The following is a 17,688-nucleotide window of genomic DNA, read 5'->3' on the forward strand; positions in this document are numbered from 1 at the left end:
CCCACTGAAAAATGTTTGGTTATTCGCATAAATTTTTTGATTGAATCAGTGAGAAAAAATAAAATAGCATGAATGTTTTTCCTTCGGAAAAATTGTCACTATTTCAACAAAAATATATTTTCCCCATGCATCTTCTCATTGAACTGGTTTAGAAATGAGTGGGAAAATCATGTCTTATGGCACACTTTTTTTTACTGATTTGGGGTACGAAAACCTATGTTTCTAGTAGTGCATGACTTACATAAAATTTAATTTTATCGATGGTATTAATCACAATATATTCCAAACTTGAGATAGTAGGAGTATAAAAGATTACCTTGAGGATGGGAAAGGAAGAAGAAGTAGTAAGTAATGGGAACTCTTGCCTTGTAATCTTTGCAAACAAAAAGGTTCTAATAATATATATATGCTTCAAACTATTTTATTTTTTTTGGTTAAATATTAATAATCGAAAAAGTTCTTGCTAGTTCCAGCGCCCTAGTAATAAGATGCTCCGTCCCACTCATTATTTCTTCTATTTTATGTCTTAAAAATATATAATATTTCCCTTGCTTTTGCCACATTTTGCTTCTCTCCTTGTTCCTTTACTTAGTTTCCTTCGCCTTAAATTATTCAATACCCTATCTAATATTTAAACGAGTTGAGTTATGACTCGCTTGAGTTGATCATTAACTTAACTAGTTGATAACTCGAAATAATCTATTAAACTATTGTGTCAAAACAAATTTTATAAGAATAAAAGTGAAATTAGAGCAACTCAATGAGTTATAGTTCAGTCCAAACTTAAATATACAAAATTGAAGTTATTTAAAAAAAAAAAAAGGATGGGTGGGTGGGTGGGTGGTTTATACCCGATTAATTATATGGTTCATTTTGACCCAACTATTTAAACTTGATCCAAGAAAACTTTTGGCTAACAAGGCTATACTCGTTTCCTTTTTTACGGCTAATTAAGTAGTTATTATTATTATTTCAAGAAGTAAATGATTGCAAATCTTAAAGTACATAAATATGTATAAATTAATTAGTATGTACCCGGAACCCCACTCTCGATCCCGACCTTAATTCGACTACAATCTCAATAGTATTTTTCAAATCCGGTATTACTATTGTATTTTTCTCATATTATACGAAAATGCTCTCGGGATATATAATATTTTCTTATTATTAACTAATCACTAAAAAATAAATAAGAAAAATCATATATTTTTCAAAAAAATACTTTCTAAAAATACAATTTTCTTCGTGTGAAACACACCCATAGTATTTGATGTTGTACCGGTAGTACTATAAACCATAAAAATATTTTGGGGATTAGTCTCTAGGCCACGTATAACATTATTTGGGAGATTTGATTTAATTTTATAGTCATTTATAAAATGTTTTTTTCTTTACAATTGATCTGAAAATAATATTTTCTTTTATTTAATTTAAAAATAATGATCATGAGAAATCATTTCACGCCTTTTATTATTATTATTATTATAAATAACTATAAAAAGAAAAAAAAGTCAAGAATCATATGTTTTGAGTTAATTATGTAAAACCAACCAGTGTAGGTACGTAGCTAGGTTCATGAATAATGTGTGTGTGTCATATTTACATCAAAATACGTAATAATTTAAAACAGAAACATTTGTTGCCAAACATTCACATATATTATATTGTCAGAATTTTCATGTCCAAAGAAGTATTCAGTTTTATTTTTTTTTGAATTTATGTTCAGCCGTGACTTTATTTATTTCCTATATATGATATGCTTCTGTCTTTTAATAAGAAAGAGATGATCAAGGTGAAAGTTGGAGCAAGTAGGGCAACACAATAAATGATGGGTTAATTTCATATAATTAACATTATTCAAATTCAAACCTTTTTTCTTTTTAGTTTATCCTCGAGGTCTGATATTCACGTTGGAGTTTGAGTTCATGCCAACAATTATATATTCTCACGCTTGAATTAAGTGGATATTCAAGTAAACTTTTAATTTGTAGCAAATTAAACTGTACTGTAGAGTATAATTTTTAATTACAATGTGTGCGGAAATAAATTGAATCCAAAAATTATTATAGACATAAAAATATGGGAATGCACGTGTGTATCTCTGAATGTATTCAGATATCTTTGTTTTTCATGCATGCATCTTAAAAATTTGTCTATTTACTTATTCTCCAAACTCACTGCCACTTAACAACAAAATTAGATTGTTTTATTTCCTTCTGTTTTTTTTTATTAATGTTACTAAGTACATTTGATCCCTTTTTTTAATCCGTTTAAAAAAGAGTGATTTTTTTTAACAATTCTTTAATTTCAACTTTTCATATGACATGTTTAAGATCACAAGATTAAAAAATATGTTTACTACATTTGATGTATCTTACTTCACTACATCAAAAAACATGCCGCTAACTATATATTTTTAGCGGCAATTAACACTCTTTGTATATGTCCTTAAAGGTTTTAGCGACATTGAATCTAATGGCATTTAACTAATGCCGATAAAGATTTAGCATTCTTTATTAATGTGTTTATTTATTGCCGCTAAAAGTTATTTTTATTGTAGTGCTTGTAGATCACAAATTTTAATTTTTTTCTTCTTAAATTCCATTACAAATCAAAATAGATCAATAATAAATTGAAACGGAGATTACTTAATGCATTTCATGGTAGATAAATTAATACGAATATATATTGCTTGGGATACTCATGGCTCTGAATTTGATAACGATTATAAGGTGCCAGAAATTGGAGTTAAAGAAAATAGTGTACTATTATTAGTAAGTACTGCATCAACAAATATGATGAGTCACAAGGGAACAGCAAATAGACATTACTGTGGAGTGTGGACAAACTCATGTCTTTAATTTAATTATTTCTCTCTTTTAACTTTTTGCTGTTTTTTTAAACAAGAAACTAAGATCCTCCCTTCAAGCTGACTCAAAAATGCTATCATAAACAATATTTTTGGATTCCATTAATCATAATCAAGCATCTTGCATATTGAGGGTTGATTCTGGAGAATTATAATCAAGAAACAAAGTGAAGTGCTCTCTATATTTCAATATTTAAGGAACTGATAACTCATTGACTTAAAAAAAATATAACGTTCGTGAAGCATGTTCAAAAATTTGCAAATGAGATAATAATGACTACATATGCATAACACCGGTCAGGGGCATGTGTTTACCCCTACTCAATTTGAATCTCTTTTGTTTTTTCTGTATTTGTCCCTGGTTAATCTAGATTCATATTAGGAGTTTGACTTCGTTAGAATGACACAAAATAATTTTGGTATGGTTATATTCTTAATATAAAAATTTGGGCTCTTTTAAAATTAGACTATCAAACCCTTCTCCTTGACTTTTTGAAATTATGGATATAGTTATCTATATATGTATGTTAGTGGAAGTTGATAGCAAATAACTCGTAGAAATTAATCAAGGTGTACACAAATTATTTCGAACATCAAAGTTATAAAAAGAATCTCCTCCTTTACCTTAGGCCAAAAAAAAAAAAAAACTATATATATATATATATATAAGTGGAGATTTGTGTAAATTAAAGTACTAGTATTAGATAGGCCAATTTCAAAGTCATGAGGAGAAATCATTATGCTAGCTAGTCCTTTGCTTCTTCTTTCTCCTGCAATTTTCAAAACGTGACAATTTAAGCAATTCTAAATTACTGGAAACTAGAAATTTGTTATATTAACAAACAAACCTGTAGCTCGAAGTTTAAGTCAAGATCTAATTGTTTAATAGTAGAATTAAGAGGCCAAAGAGTGAATGAGAAAGGGAAATTAAATGGCTTAATATAATTGACATCTTAACGGTGCCATTAAGTATAACTTAGATTTAAAGAAAGTCTAATGTGGTAAGCTTGACGAGACTGTGTTTGGTAAAGCTAGACTATAACCAAGTACTTTGAACATGTGTTTTATTAATACTTTAGTACTACTAGTATAGTTTGGTTAATTAGACAAACTACTTGTAGCTTGACGCTGACTAGAGACTAGTGATAATATATATAATACTCTTCCCTAAGTTGTAGGTATTATTAAGTTCAACCATCACTTTATTGTTCATGACTAAACACACATTTGGTGACCTATCTAAGAGGCTACTTAATTTGAACTTGTAACACCAAACTTTGAATTTATTATGAGTTGTGACACTACTTTTCGAAATTATAATCTCTTGACTATTGTAAGAGATGCATTTGCTCATACTCAATTAAGAAAATTACTACATTCAACATGGCATTATGCATCGAAAGAAAGAGAAACAAAGAAAAAGGAAGTGTTGTTTTGCTTAGAAGATGGAAGAAATTAAGATTTAACAATGATAAAAATAAAATAAAAATTGGGCTTAATCAAGACTTATAGCGTAGTGATACTATTGAAGAAATTCTCGTATAACATTAACTAAAGTGCATATAATTCTCGTATAAGTCAAATTGTGGAAAAATTACCCCAATTGTGAAAAAATTACTTAAATATACCACTTATTTTATCATACTTCTAAAATTTCCTGCCATTTGAAAAACTTACAAAAATCCCTAGTCTCTCTTGTTCTCGGATACATCACTTTACGTGATGTATTGGTCAGATACATCAAATTACGTGATGTATCGGATTCTTGGATACATCAATTTACGTAAAGTATCGATCGGATACATCACTTTACGCGATGTATCGAGACGTTGAGTGATGCATCCGAAATCGAGACGCGATATATTGAGACATTGAGGGATGTATCCGAAACCGGAACCCGATGTATAAGGACGTAACAATATGAGATTTACGTAAAATTCCCAAAAATTGTTGTATAAATTATAGGAACCACATATTATAAGTACTAAATAACATCTTATCCCTTCTAATTTTCTATTTACCAAAAATCCCTTAAAAATGATGTTTGCGGGATACATTAGGTTTGATACATTCCACGTAGCGGGATACATAACGTTGTGCACGGGATACATTAGGTTTGATACATTCCACATAGCGGGATACATAGCGTTGTGCACGGGATACATAACATTTGATACATTCCACATAGCGAGATACATAACATTGTGCACGGGATACATGCGGGATACATAGATAAATAAGGGATTTTTGAAAATTTTAAAATAAGTAGGGATAAATGGATATTAAGATAAGTAAAGGAGTTTAGTTAAGTAATTTGTCCAAAATTGTTTTGAACGGGCCCATTCGAATGCCATATTTCGGCCCATGTGATTTGAAATCTGGAGGCCCAATTAGATTTACAAAGGGAATTCTCCACCAAATTTTAGTATAACGTTAATTTTTTATGGATTCGATACTTTTTACTAAAAAGTGCATTGATATTTCATAGTATGAGGACTATTTAGTGCTTTATTAAGTCAAAGAATGGAAATGATTTTGATTCCAAACTCAAAAATAAGAGTGAATTGAAAATTTCATTCACCATCCGTTTTAACTTGCTTTAGGGCATAAGTGGAACTTGAATTCTGGTTGTTTGCAGCATTTTGTTTTTCCAGGTGCATTTAATAAAATGCAATTATAAAATAAGTAAAAATGAGTGATTCTATATATTAAGATTAGGAGTACAATTTTGTATATTCTTTTGATTTTTTTCTCTTAATTTTCATTGTGATTTGAGGACCGTTAGTAATGTATTTTTTGAATGTAGGATGAGGCATACCTTTTTTTATCGCCAAGAACACAAGACATCACTTTGATTTTTCTAGTTGATCTTGAGGAAGAACGTCTCTTGATCACTTTGTCTTTGAGAAAAACAACATTATGATCTCTTTATGAATACTCGAGAGTTTATGAGATATCCAAGATACCAAGAAATAAAGGCGTAAGCTAGAATTTAGGATAGAGTAATCTCCCAAATTTCTAACACTTTAGAGTTTCAAAATGAATTGACTATCTGGTAAAGTCTTATTTCATTAGGGTGCATAAGAGCCTTTTTTACGAACAATATGTATAACGTGAAGTTTTCTTTATTTATTTTGAATGCATTGTAATCGATTAGTTTAGTTGGAGAATCATGTCTGATCAATTATTCTGTCTGTAACACCAAATTAATTATGTATTGAAAAGATCGGAAGACACTAACAAAATATGATCGATATATTTTGAATGATAAAAAAAAAAGAAGTAATAAATGTGCTTTTAAAGATCATTATCATTTTTCTTTTCCTAGCATTAAACCTTATGCAACCCTCATCCAATTATACTTTGAAAACTGTTTAAATGAACTGTAATATATATACTAGATATGAAATATATGTGCTATGCACGGGTCCAACGTGTATAATTTTAAAAGAACAATTACGATATTTTCTTTTATAGTTTGATTATCATAGACAAATATTGTTGCTATACAATAAAAACGGAATAATCTATAATAATATTGTCAAACTATTTTTATAAATACATAAAAAAATTGGAAGTACGAATATCTTGATAAGTATGCCATTAGAATTTCTCTTATGCTCAATTACGGTACTCCCCGGTAGAATTTGAGATTAAGGAGAGGGAGCTACATGAGCACTTGCAAGAGAGTGACCTGCAACTCATAATAAGCTCTATTATAAAGTCATACTCAACAGTCATTTAGATGACATTCATTTTCTGAAATGACTCATATATTTCAACAATGGTATCTTGTGAAATTTGGGTAGGTAGAAACTAAAGTATGTTCTTTTTGTATATGTATATTGAAATTTTCCTCATATCAATTAATTCATTACGTCATAAAAAAAAGACTTCCTCGAAGAAATAATATTTCTCTAAATGGATGTGTAATGATTATGCAATCACTGGTATTCATAAGTGTGTTGTCATAATAGTAAAAATTACAGGCTTTCACTAATTTGTTAAGATCTATAAGAAGAGCAACTATTCTAGGCTTAATCATGTTCAATAATTTTATCTGAATCGTACACATGTTCTATCGGCAAAGTCTTTCATCATACTTATATATGTCTAAACAATATACATAATAGGAAATACGTACTTGAAAAGTCTTTGTGAGTATTGTCCTAATTTGTTTGTATCTTACATATGTTTACAGTTGAAATTGAAACATGAACAAATTTGAGCCGAAATTTTGTTTTCATTGCTCTGTATGTCGTCGTAATGATAGCCCTTAAGAGAATGAAAGGGTGATGTGATTTGTCAGTCTTCTCTGTTTGCTTTGGCGGTGAATATTTAGAGTAAGAATGATCTGAAAACTAATGTGTTAGTAGGTAAAAGAACTTGCTGAAATAATCATGTCACATTTTGTGCGTAATCTTTTACCGTCAACATTTTTTTACTTGGATAGTATTGTGTGCTAAAGAGCTTTGTTTCTGTCATTCTTAAGTCATATTCTCATTTTAGATACAAATAATAGTTAAAATATAGTGCTTTTAGTAGTGGCTTTGCGAGCATAGAGAAGTTGAGGATAGCTTTCATAGAGGACTTCACTAATATGTTAAGATCTATAAGGATAGCAATTGTTCTAGGTTGTCATGTTCATTAATTTTGTCTGAATCGTAAGCATGTTCTATTGGTAAAGTCTTTGATCATGCTTATATATATATATATGCCTACAAAATATACATAATAGGAAGTACGTACTCGTATAGCCCTTGTGAGTATTGTCCCAATTTATTTGTATATTACATGTGTTCACAGTAGAAATTGAAGTAGGAACAAATTTGAGCCGATTTTTTTTGCATTGCTCCGTATGTCATTGTTATGATAGTCCTTAAGAGAATACAGAAGTCGGCCTCCTCTGTTTGCTTTGACAGTGAATATTTAGAATAAGAATAATATGAAAACTAATGTGTTTAAGAACTTCACATGAAATAAACAAACGTACATTATTTGTGAAAAAAAAACCATACAATGATACATATAAATGCATTAAACATTATCCGCCGTCCACTAAATGTCTCAAAACTCTGCTATTTATATATTCTAAGTTAAATCATATAGGACATTCATACAAAGGGCGGTTACATATTTAAATGACTAATTAACTCCTTTAGGTCTTCCTACATTAAAGATATTTGTTCTCACGCCACAACTGTTTGTTTTTATTTGTTTTAGACTTATAATTTTTTAACTTATAATAATAATATTAATGATATGAACAATCCTAAACATATTCCATAATACTATGATATTAAATAGATATATTCCTCGATAGATTTGCACTATTATGTTAAAGTAACAATAGTGGTTTTCTAAAGAAAAGTTAGAAATTATCCATTTCACTGAAAATAAATAATTTAGTAAGAACGAAAAGTAAAAAGAGATAAAAGGGAGAGAAAAGAAAAAGGAACTTACTTGGTGAGAGAGTAGAGAAAACTTAGGTTGAGATTGAAATGAGGATTGAGGTAAGGATATATTTATTTGTGTTAAAAAGTAACTTTTAGAGAAATCATATCAAACTTGTGTGTGGTTTCTGAAAAATCATATCACGTGGACACATTACTATTTATAATTTTGCATTATTTTTTATGTCCACGTGGGCAAATATATATGTTTAAAATACGGTATTAAATAGTCTATGGAGGTAATAGGTCCTCATGAAAGTTTAGTTATTTTTTTAAGGTTTAAAGCAAAGGGTTCTCTCCCTTTTTTTAAATTTTAAAAAATGCCTAGAGTGTGGATTGAACTCCGTACATAAAAACACAACTGTAATTAGGAACATTGAGCACCCACATATGATCAGTTGATCACTGCACCAATTCAATACTTATTACTTGAATGCTCACTAGTTAATTTAATATCATTTTCTGAAATTTCTATATAAATAAATGTACATAATTTTATATGAGATTAATAGATGTTCGAGCACCTAAAAGACTCAACATGGGTCCGCCCCTATCTACTAACTCCACCTTTGTGTCATTTTTTATGAAGGCTAATGACTTCAAACTAGTGATGAAAGAAATTAATAATATCTTACCTCTTTCTTAAGCCAACAAATTGAAATAATATGTATAACTTACATAAATCCCATAGTGTAAAGAGTAAATTATATCATAGCCCTATTTTATTTTTTCTAGTTACAATAATCCTTTAACTTTTGTCGAAATTTTGGGTAAGCGAGGTGAGTTATGAAGGATAAAAAAGTGATGGAATTGTTGTTGGACAAACAATATCCTTTTGAATCTTTAAGTTCATCGAATATCCTTTCAATTTTGATTCAAGATTATCAAAATTTTGAGATTCAAGATTCTTTTTTCTCCCAGTTCAGCAAAGATCCTTTCAATTTTGATCAAAATTGTTGAAAAATTTGAGATTCAAAATTCTTCTTCTAGTTTATTGAAGATCCTTTCAATTTTGATTCTGTCGAAAAAATTGAGAAGATACATCATGAATATCTTTGTTACTTAGCATTTTACTATTTATGTATCTTATTTAAATTGATAAGTATTGTATTTATACTAGATACATTAAATAAATAATTGTTGCCCATAAGATATTAGATTTGAGATCGATACACTACTGTGTGGTAGTTGCTATGTAATTGATACATTTAACATAAATTTGAAGTTACGTATCATATCTAAAAAATGAGTGCATGATACATTACTATATATGTATCTCGTCTAAATTGATAAGTATTGTATTTATACTAGATACATTAAATAAGTAATTGTTGCCCATAAGATGTTAGATTTGATATCAATACATTACCGTGTGGTAGTTGCTATGTAATTGATACATTTAGTATAAATTCGAATTTACGTATCATATCTAAAAAAATAGTGCATGATACATTACTATTTATGTATCTCGTTTAATTGATAAGTATTGTATTGTTTGCCTTGAGAGATATGTATAACTTACATAATGTATCATTTTGTAGTTGATAATAATGTATCTGATACAATAAGGTTGTGAAAGAAGGATGTATGTAACTGAAATAAAGTGTATCTATAAATGCATCACAATAAATAAGAATTAAGTTATCAATTAGATACATGAACAAACACAATCCATTACAGAAGTTTGATTATGAAAAACATCAGAAAAAAGAGAAAAATATTAGACTGTATGAAATTTTGGTGAAATTGAAACTAATATTATTATGAGACAATGGGAAGATTAAATAATAATACAAAAATCCTAATCAGTTTCAATGAACGATTAGTTGTTAGAGTCTATAACCAACTCAAATTATGGAAAATTTACAAATATTATATTAATTATTACCAAATAATAACTACTACTACTACTACTTCTTTTTTTTTTCTTCTAATTTACGTTTTAGTGTTGAAAATTTGAAGTTCACTTATTTTATTATAAATTTTGGAGTATTTTTAAAGATAGGTAAAAGACTCATAAATATCCATTTTAAACTTTTTTATCTAAAAATATCCTTAACCTACAAAAAAGAGACTTGATTTTGAATTTCAAACGTGAATGAGAAAATAACTACCAAGATTCTACGACTAAAAATAAGGAGAGATTTGTGGAGTGAAATAAGGAAGGGATAAATATTGGTAATCTTGTTTTCAACTGGCCCATTTGAATCCCATTATTCGGCCCACGTATTATGTAATATTAGGCCGAATAATTTCCCATAGCGGATTTTACCATGGCTAATAATAACGGAAAATTATATGAAATAACAAACTATTAATTTAAATTAAATATTATAGCCATAGTTTGTTTTATTTGTAATTCGCAACAAGCATTCCATGTTTTTTGCCATCTGGTGGGACCCATTCAGAGGTATATTAGTATATATGAATTCCCTTTATACAATTTTGTTTATATAAAATTACTATTTTTTAGTTTGTTTATACAAATTCAATTTGTTGTTTGTATATTTTCCACAGTTATACATAACAAGACATGTTTGTATAATCTCTTTACGTATATATGTAGTAATTTTGTTTATATACAATTATTATGTTTTAGTTCGTATACAAATCAATATACAGATTACCGAAATACACAGATCAAGACATGACCGATTTTTATGCATAAGTATATCAAAATATACAAATACAATTTTTTTATGTATATGTATACCGAAATATACAGATTAATAGCCATAGCAAACATAAAGTTTGCTATGGAGTGCAATTATGCAAACTATAACTATAACATACAAATATGATTTTTATGTTTGCTAAACCTAAAATTTACTCTAATAATAATTGAAAATAAGTCACAGCTTCATAATTAATTGATATTTAGCTATTTTTTTTCATGAGAAAATAATACTTAGACAAATATACACCTAACTTGAGGAAAATAGAAGCGACTCACTAAAATATTATCTTAGATAATATTTTTGTGTGAAAAAAGGGCTAAATTTTGTTTAACGAGATATAGATATGTGGTAATAATTTTTTGCGAAATGTGGGTAGATCCATTCATAATTCCTCTGAGGTGGATTAAGGGAAAATGGAGCTTCCTTACCTGACTTCAATTCTCCATTTTGAAATAGCTTAGAATATGTAAGGAAGGAATGGTAAATTTGCATGTTGTACTTAGAATAATATGCCAAACCATTGTTAAATAACAATGTATCTTTTTCTTATTTCGTGAAGAACATTAGCTTTGATAAAAAAAAATATCTAAACTCGTCACCTAATGATCTGGATCGGGAAGGTGTTTGTGATGAAGTATTTTGTAGCTGACTCGTTAAGTCCAAAGATAATACAAGATTCATAAACATCAATAACGAAAATATTCAAAAACTGGATTTGAAGATGTCTTAATCATTTTTTACCATTATATCAGAAGAAATACATACAAAAATTTCAAACTAATTAAGATATACCATATCTAGTAATTAACTCGACACATTACCTACAAACAATTATTGAGTTAAAATATTACACCACTGCAGATTTTTAAAATTTTATCTGATTTATTATCTGAACATAGTATTAAAAAGTTGATTTGTTTTTATATTATATTACTAAAAACCAAAGGAATTTTAGTAAGTAAATCATAATTGATGTTGAAGCTTTGAAATGTGAGTTACATAAATAGACTAGTTTTTTTTTTTTTTTGGGTAAAAAAATAGTAGAATTTGGAATATAATTGAAGCAAGTAAACAACATATTGACCCAAATAAAACTATTTATCTTAGTGATATTATTAAATATAAAAACTTGTCCAAATATTCATAAAAACCATTTTTATTTTATACGGCGCCTAAACTTTCCGGTTGCCGCCATTTGTTGACGGAATCCTTATACAGCATCAGCCAAACAGAGCCTAATAAAACTTGCCCATTATTAAAATCACACGTGTGACATTAGGGCTTATAACTGAGAAAAAAATTATTCCTGTTTGGCTTATATTCATTACTCATAAAACACAAAAACACCAAAAAAAATAGTTTACAAAAGACAGACAGATCGCAAAAGCCATTCCTCAAATAAAATAAAACAAATACTAAAAAAGACAGCTTTGAGTGAACACCTACAACGTCGTCTTCGTCCCACACAGGTCAATTCCTATTTCTAATGTTTCTGTTTACTTTAATTTCGTTAATTAGGGGTTTAATCATCAAAAGGGTTTCTTAATTATGTTTTAATTTTAGATTTTCATCTGTTTGTCCTTCGATCGCTTTATCTCAATTTGGGGGTTTGTTTTTACTTATTTTTAATCTTCATGAGGTTAATTCTACTTTGAAATTGCTAAATTGGGGTTTTTGATATATTTAATTTGGAGCTAGTAAAGGAGGAAAATGCTAAATTGGGGTTCTTGTTAATTCTTGGATTCTGTTAATTAAGGTTTAATTACTTTTATTTGATCTAATTGTTGAATAGTTGAATTGTAACAATGCGATCTAGGAGAATGTATATGGAATTAGGGCTTATTTGGGTGTTGAGAGTAAATGATGTTATTTGTTTATGTTCTTTGCTGGAATTCACGAAAGTGTGGTTATTTTGATTGTTTAGGAAGTTCAATTGAAAATGGTGACCAACCACCATTATACTCGAGTCGATACGTTGGAGCTGAGGGATCTAATCTATAGGAAGATTGGGCAACACAGAGCTGAAAAGTACTTTGATGAGCTTAGTAGATTTTTCAGTTCAAAGTTGAGCAAGGTTGACTTCGATAAGTCGTGCATTCGAACTATTGGGAGAGAGAATATTCACCTACATAATCGTCTCCTTCTATCCATAGTGAAAAATGCCTCTTTGGGTAAGGTTCCACCACCAAGGCCTAAAAAAGCTGAAGAATCTCTCAGCATCAAAGTTGGGAACGGTTACCAAAGAAGTTGTCTACAATCGCTCTATGGTGATGCATTTCCCTCATCACCTCGCAAAACCAGGTCTCCAGTTAGTAGGGACAGAAGGTTGCGGGACCGTCCAAGTCCTCTTGGACCACTTGGGAAAAGTCCTGTTATGTGTGAAGAAGCAGCACCTAGGGTACAAGAACAGCAAAGTGCCACAGAATTGCATTCCCTTGGTAGCAGACCTCCAGTTGAAGTTGCATCTGTAGAAGATGGGGAAGAAGTCGAACAATTTGTTGGAAGTCCAGGAATTCAAAGCAGAAGCCTTGTCACTGCCCCTCTTGGAATTTCTGTGAATGTAGGTGGTGCTCGAAAAACTCTCCATAGTGGATCTGTGTACAACTTTCGTCTGGAGACTTGCCAAAGCTGTAGAGAATTGCCTGAGAGTAGATCGCTAAGAAGCCGTTTGGAGCAGAAGTTAGAGTCGGAGGGGCTTGGCATATCATTGGACTGTGCTAACCTGCTAAATAATAGCTTAGATGCATTTTTGAAAAGGTTGATTGAACCTTGCATAGGACTGGCTGGATCTCGACATACAAATGAACGTGTCAGATATAGTAATGGTCAAATACTCCCTGGATGGTATGGACAATTTCCTGGAAATTATACAAAAAGACAAACAAGATCCTCATATGGTAGGATGTTGGATTTCCGAGTGGCAGTGGAGACTAATCCTCATATACTTGGGGGAGATTGGTCCACGCTACTTGAGAAGGTCTGTGCTTCTGCTTCTGAATAAACAGCTCTTTGTCATCTATCTTGTTACCAGATGGATAAGTGGAAATTTCAGGCTTTTGTGTCTGATTTGAATGATGAAGTTCTTGACATGATTTCTGACTGAATGAAGTATCTATGAGAATTGCCAAAGGAACAAGCATGTGAATATTGTGGGAAGCGGTCAGATGTGTGTTGTGAGATTTGTATTCTAGGAGAATTGGTCCCTTGGAAGGGTCAGAGTTACATAGATTATGGATAGATATTGTTTACAAGCACTTGCTCTTATGTCATTTTTCATTTACAGATGAGGTTTCTATGAAATATTTTCATGAAATAAATCATTTAGTTCCATGCAGCTGTGTACTATTGTAAAACTGAGAAGTTAGCAAGTGAATCAATTTCTAACCATTACTGAGTGTTTTCAGCTCCCAAAAATTTCCAATTTCCAATTTCCTGTCTCTTCAATGATCCACTTTTGCAACATAGAGGCAACCATTATATTTCCTATGTCAAGTGAAATGGACATTTTTATTTTTTCTTCCTGGGTTGAAGTGTCAAGTGCATTCCTCCTCTAGAGACGAATATAGGGAGATATGCACTTCCTGGTAGCTTCAAGCTTCAGGTGACATATGCTTTCATTATTGGCTGCAAAATGTGACATCCTGGTTCAAAGATTGGTTGCTTTTGTCAGTCTTCTGTCTCTAGCATATCTTACATTTTTATTTTTTTTTGGTTGTTTCCTTGTTAGTGCACTTCTATGTGTTGGTGGGGCTTTTTCTCTTTGCTTTTAATCCTTCCTTTCCAGTCTATCCAAATGATAATGTACTTTAAATGTTTGAGGTTGAGGCTGCCCAAATTTATTGAGGTTGGTCTGATGTAATGTGATGCCTAATGGGTGGTTTCAGTCCTTCAAGTTATGTATATGCTTCCAACATTGGCTGCAAAAGGTTACATCATGGACCGAAGGTTGGTTGCTTTTAGCGTCTTCGGTCTCTAGCATTTTAAACATTGTTACTCTTCCTTTGTTTCTTCCTTGTTAGTGCAATTCTGCGTGTTGGCGGGTTTTGTCTGATCACTTCGTCATCCTTTCTTTCTAGTCTATCCAAATGACAATGCTCTTTAAAAGTTTGAGGTCGAGGTATGCATTTCTTGCCCTTAAATTGCTGAGTTTGAACTGACTTTATCAAATGAGATGCCTGATTGGTAGCTTCAATCCTTCAAATGATATACAATTCCAGTACTTGCACCAAAAGGTAACATCACAGTTCAGCAGTTGGTTGCTTCTGGCACTCTTCTGTCTCTAGTATTATCATACATTGTTATTCTTCCTTGTTTCTGGCCCTGTTTGTAAACTTCTGCATGTTGGATGAGCTTATTTCTCTTTGCCATGGTTTTTGTCTAGTTCATCCAAATGAGAAAACCCTTTAAATGTTTGAGGTTGAGGCATACTCTTCTTGTCATTAAATTATTGAGGCTGATCTGAAGTTTGTCCAATCCCAACCCTGATTGGCACCTTCAAGCCCTCAGTTGATATATGCTTCCAGCTTTGGCTGCAAAAGGTAACATCTCTGTTCAAAAGTTAGTTGCCGTTAGCAGTCTTCACTCTCTAGCATACTGTGCATTGTTACACTTGGTTATTTGCTTGTTAGTGCAGGTAAAGGCTTTTTCTGTATGTTAATGATGCTCTTTTCTCTGACATGCGCTTGCCATTCCTTCTCTATCCAATATGCAGTTTGCATTCTAATTTTTTCTCAATCTTTAAAAATATATATTCTTGAAATATGGAGATTTCATTGTCTCAGCTATTTCTCCTTACCAAGTAACACATGAGATAGGGCAAAGAACATTTGAATCATTTGGATTGATTTTTGTTACTGATTCATTTGAATTTTAATTAACCAACATGTTTCATACACAATATTTGTATATAGTACATTTTGTTATACAATGTTTGAAAGGGACCAAAATAAAATATATTACTATTTTTCAGTGATTATTTGGGGAAGCCGAATATTGTGAAACTTTGCATCATTGAAGCGATTGACATTTAATTACTTGCCAGTAAAGAAGCAGAACACAGCAACAAGGTTGGATAGAATGAAGATATGCATAGAGGTCTGTTTGTGTTTAATTTAGTTACTTGATTTTCAGTACATATATAGTAAGCTTTATAACCAGAATCAGTGTGTGGTTAATATTTTTTTAGAAAGATCATTTTTAGCAAATGCTATCATTTTGGTGGTACTGAATAATTTTCAATGATCTAATATTTTACTTTTCTAAATAAGCAGAATCAAGAACGGTGTTGCCCTTGACATCATCCTACAGTATAGTGTCCTTAATTGTTCTTTTTCAGTGTTGTTAATTTTGAACCATTTCTCTTTTTAGTTGTCATGATTCATGCCTGCTTTCTTTCTGTATTTTATCTTTTAAAGCTACTTTGTTATGTATTACTTGAGCCGAGGGTCTTTAGGAAATAGCCTCTCTACCTCCACGAGGTAGGGGTAGCGTTTGCGTACATTCTACCCTCCCCAAACCCGACCTTGTGGGATTACACTGGGTATGTTGTTGTTAAATTTGCACCATTCTTATTTATTATTATCTTTTTGTTTCTCAAATATTTACATATAGTATTTGCCTATGTTTTTGACCATAGTATGTAGCACTTCTCTACACTAACATGCTCTCAATGTTAAATTGTACACAAGTTCGAACAGCCTTGCTGTAGCTTCAGAATTCTGCACGTGAACTTTACAATGTAAGCACATTTAATATCAGACATGCTTCTCCAATTCTGTCTCTTAATAGTTCCACATATGAAGATGAATTTCATCGTCTATGTTTTGAGCATCGTCTAATAGCTCATCTTATGTGTGTGTAGGACTAGAGAGGTAAAACTAACAAGGAGGATCACTATGTATAAGCAGTGAGCGTGGAGGCTCGGCTGAAAATGTAGTGATATGGCTCAGTTGAATCTGAAGAGAAGAGGTTTTACCTCATGCAATGCAACAGATATTAACCTTTGTCCCAGCAACTCGGGGAACATCAACCATCTCTGTTTGCATTGCCCAATGCACATACCAACTGAACTGACTGATATGATAATATTCCCGAAGGCCAAACTATACAACTATGTGGATGCAACTGTATGCATGAACTGTACTGATTGGGGTCACAGAATGATTTAAGGTGTTTGTAACCCCATTTGTATATAATTGATGTAAATTGAACGTCGTAACAGCATTGCTTAGCTTGTATCATTGTTTTCCTTGAGCTACAGGCTTTAGCAACTCAATTATTGCAATAGATGTCTTTGTTTCTTTTATTTCAAATGAATACTGGGAGAACTCTGATCATCGTGAGGGATGATATTACATAACTTGGTTTGTTATTATCAACGGCTCATTAATGCTTACTACGAGTTGCATAAGTCAAGTAGTTCAGCTGATAAGCTGAAACAATAGTAGAGAAAGAAGAAGATGGTAGTAAAGCATTAATAAAATTCTCAGATGAATATACCAAAAAGAATCTTTTGATTCATGAGACAAATTGATGGATCTCGAATAAATACATGTTACAAATTATTATAACAAAAGAACAAACAGCAAGCAAAGTCGATCATGTTGGAAAGCATACAAACAAATTTTGGCAGAGGAAATAGAAATGCTCCAAATAGGAGGATGAAAATGAGTTAAAAAGTCAGAGAAAT

The 17,688-nt window shown here is 31.0% G+C and overlaps 2 protein-coding genes across 2 annotated transcripts in view; one reads left to right on the plus strand and one right to left on the minus strand.

Annotated features, from left to right (window-relative positions):
* The window catches only part of LOC125815767 (uncharacterized), a 162,375-nt gene extending 147,240 nt beyond the window's left edge, over positions 1–15,135 (minus strand). Inside the window, exon 1 of the mRNA XM_049495317.1 lies at positions 15,125–15,135. The gene's annotated coding sequence lies outside the window, so the exon portion shown is untranslated. The remainder of the gene's footprint in view (positions 1–15,124) is intronic.
* On the plus strand, positions 12,321–14,390 carry LOC125815768 (uncharacterized). The gene is made up of 2 exons (XM_049495318.1): positions 12,321–12,469; positions 12,925–14,390. Exon 2 carries the CDS (start codon positions 12,940–12,942, stop codon positions 13,999–14,001), a length of 1,062 nt encoding a protein of 353 aa, XP_049351275.1. The 5' UTR covers positions 12,321–12,469; positions 12,925–12,939; the 3' UTR covers positions 14,002–14,390.
* Positions 15,136–17,688: the final 2,553 nt, after the last annotated feature.

The sequence above is a fragment of the Solanum verrucosum genome, unplaced genomic scaffold (genome assembly GCF_900185275.1).
Source record: "Solanum verrucosum unplaced genomic scaffold, falcon-dt-bn FXZP01000261.1, whole genome shotgun sequence".
In the NCBI taxonomy this organism is placed as follows: Eukaryota; Viridiplantae; Streptophyta; class Magnoliopsida; order Solanales; family Solanaceae; genus Solanum; species Solanum verrucosum.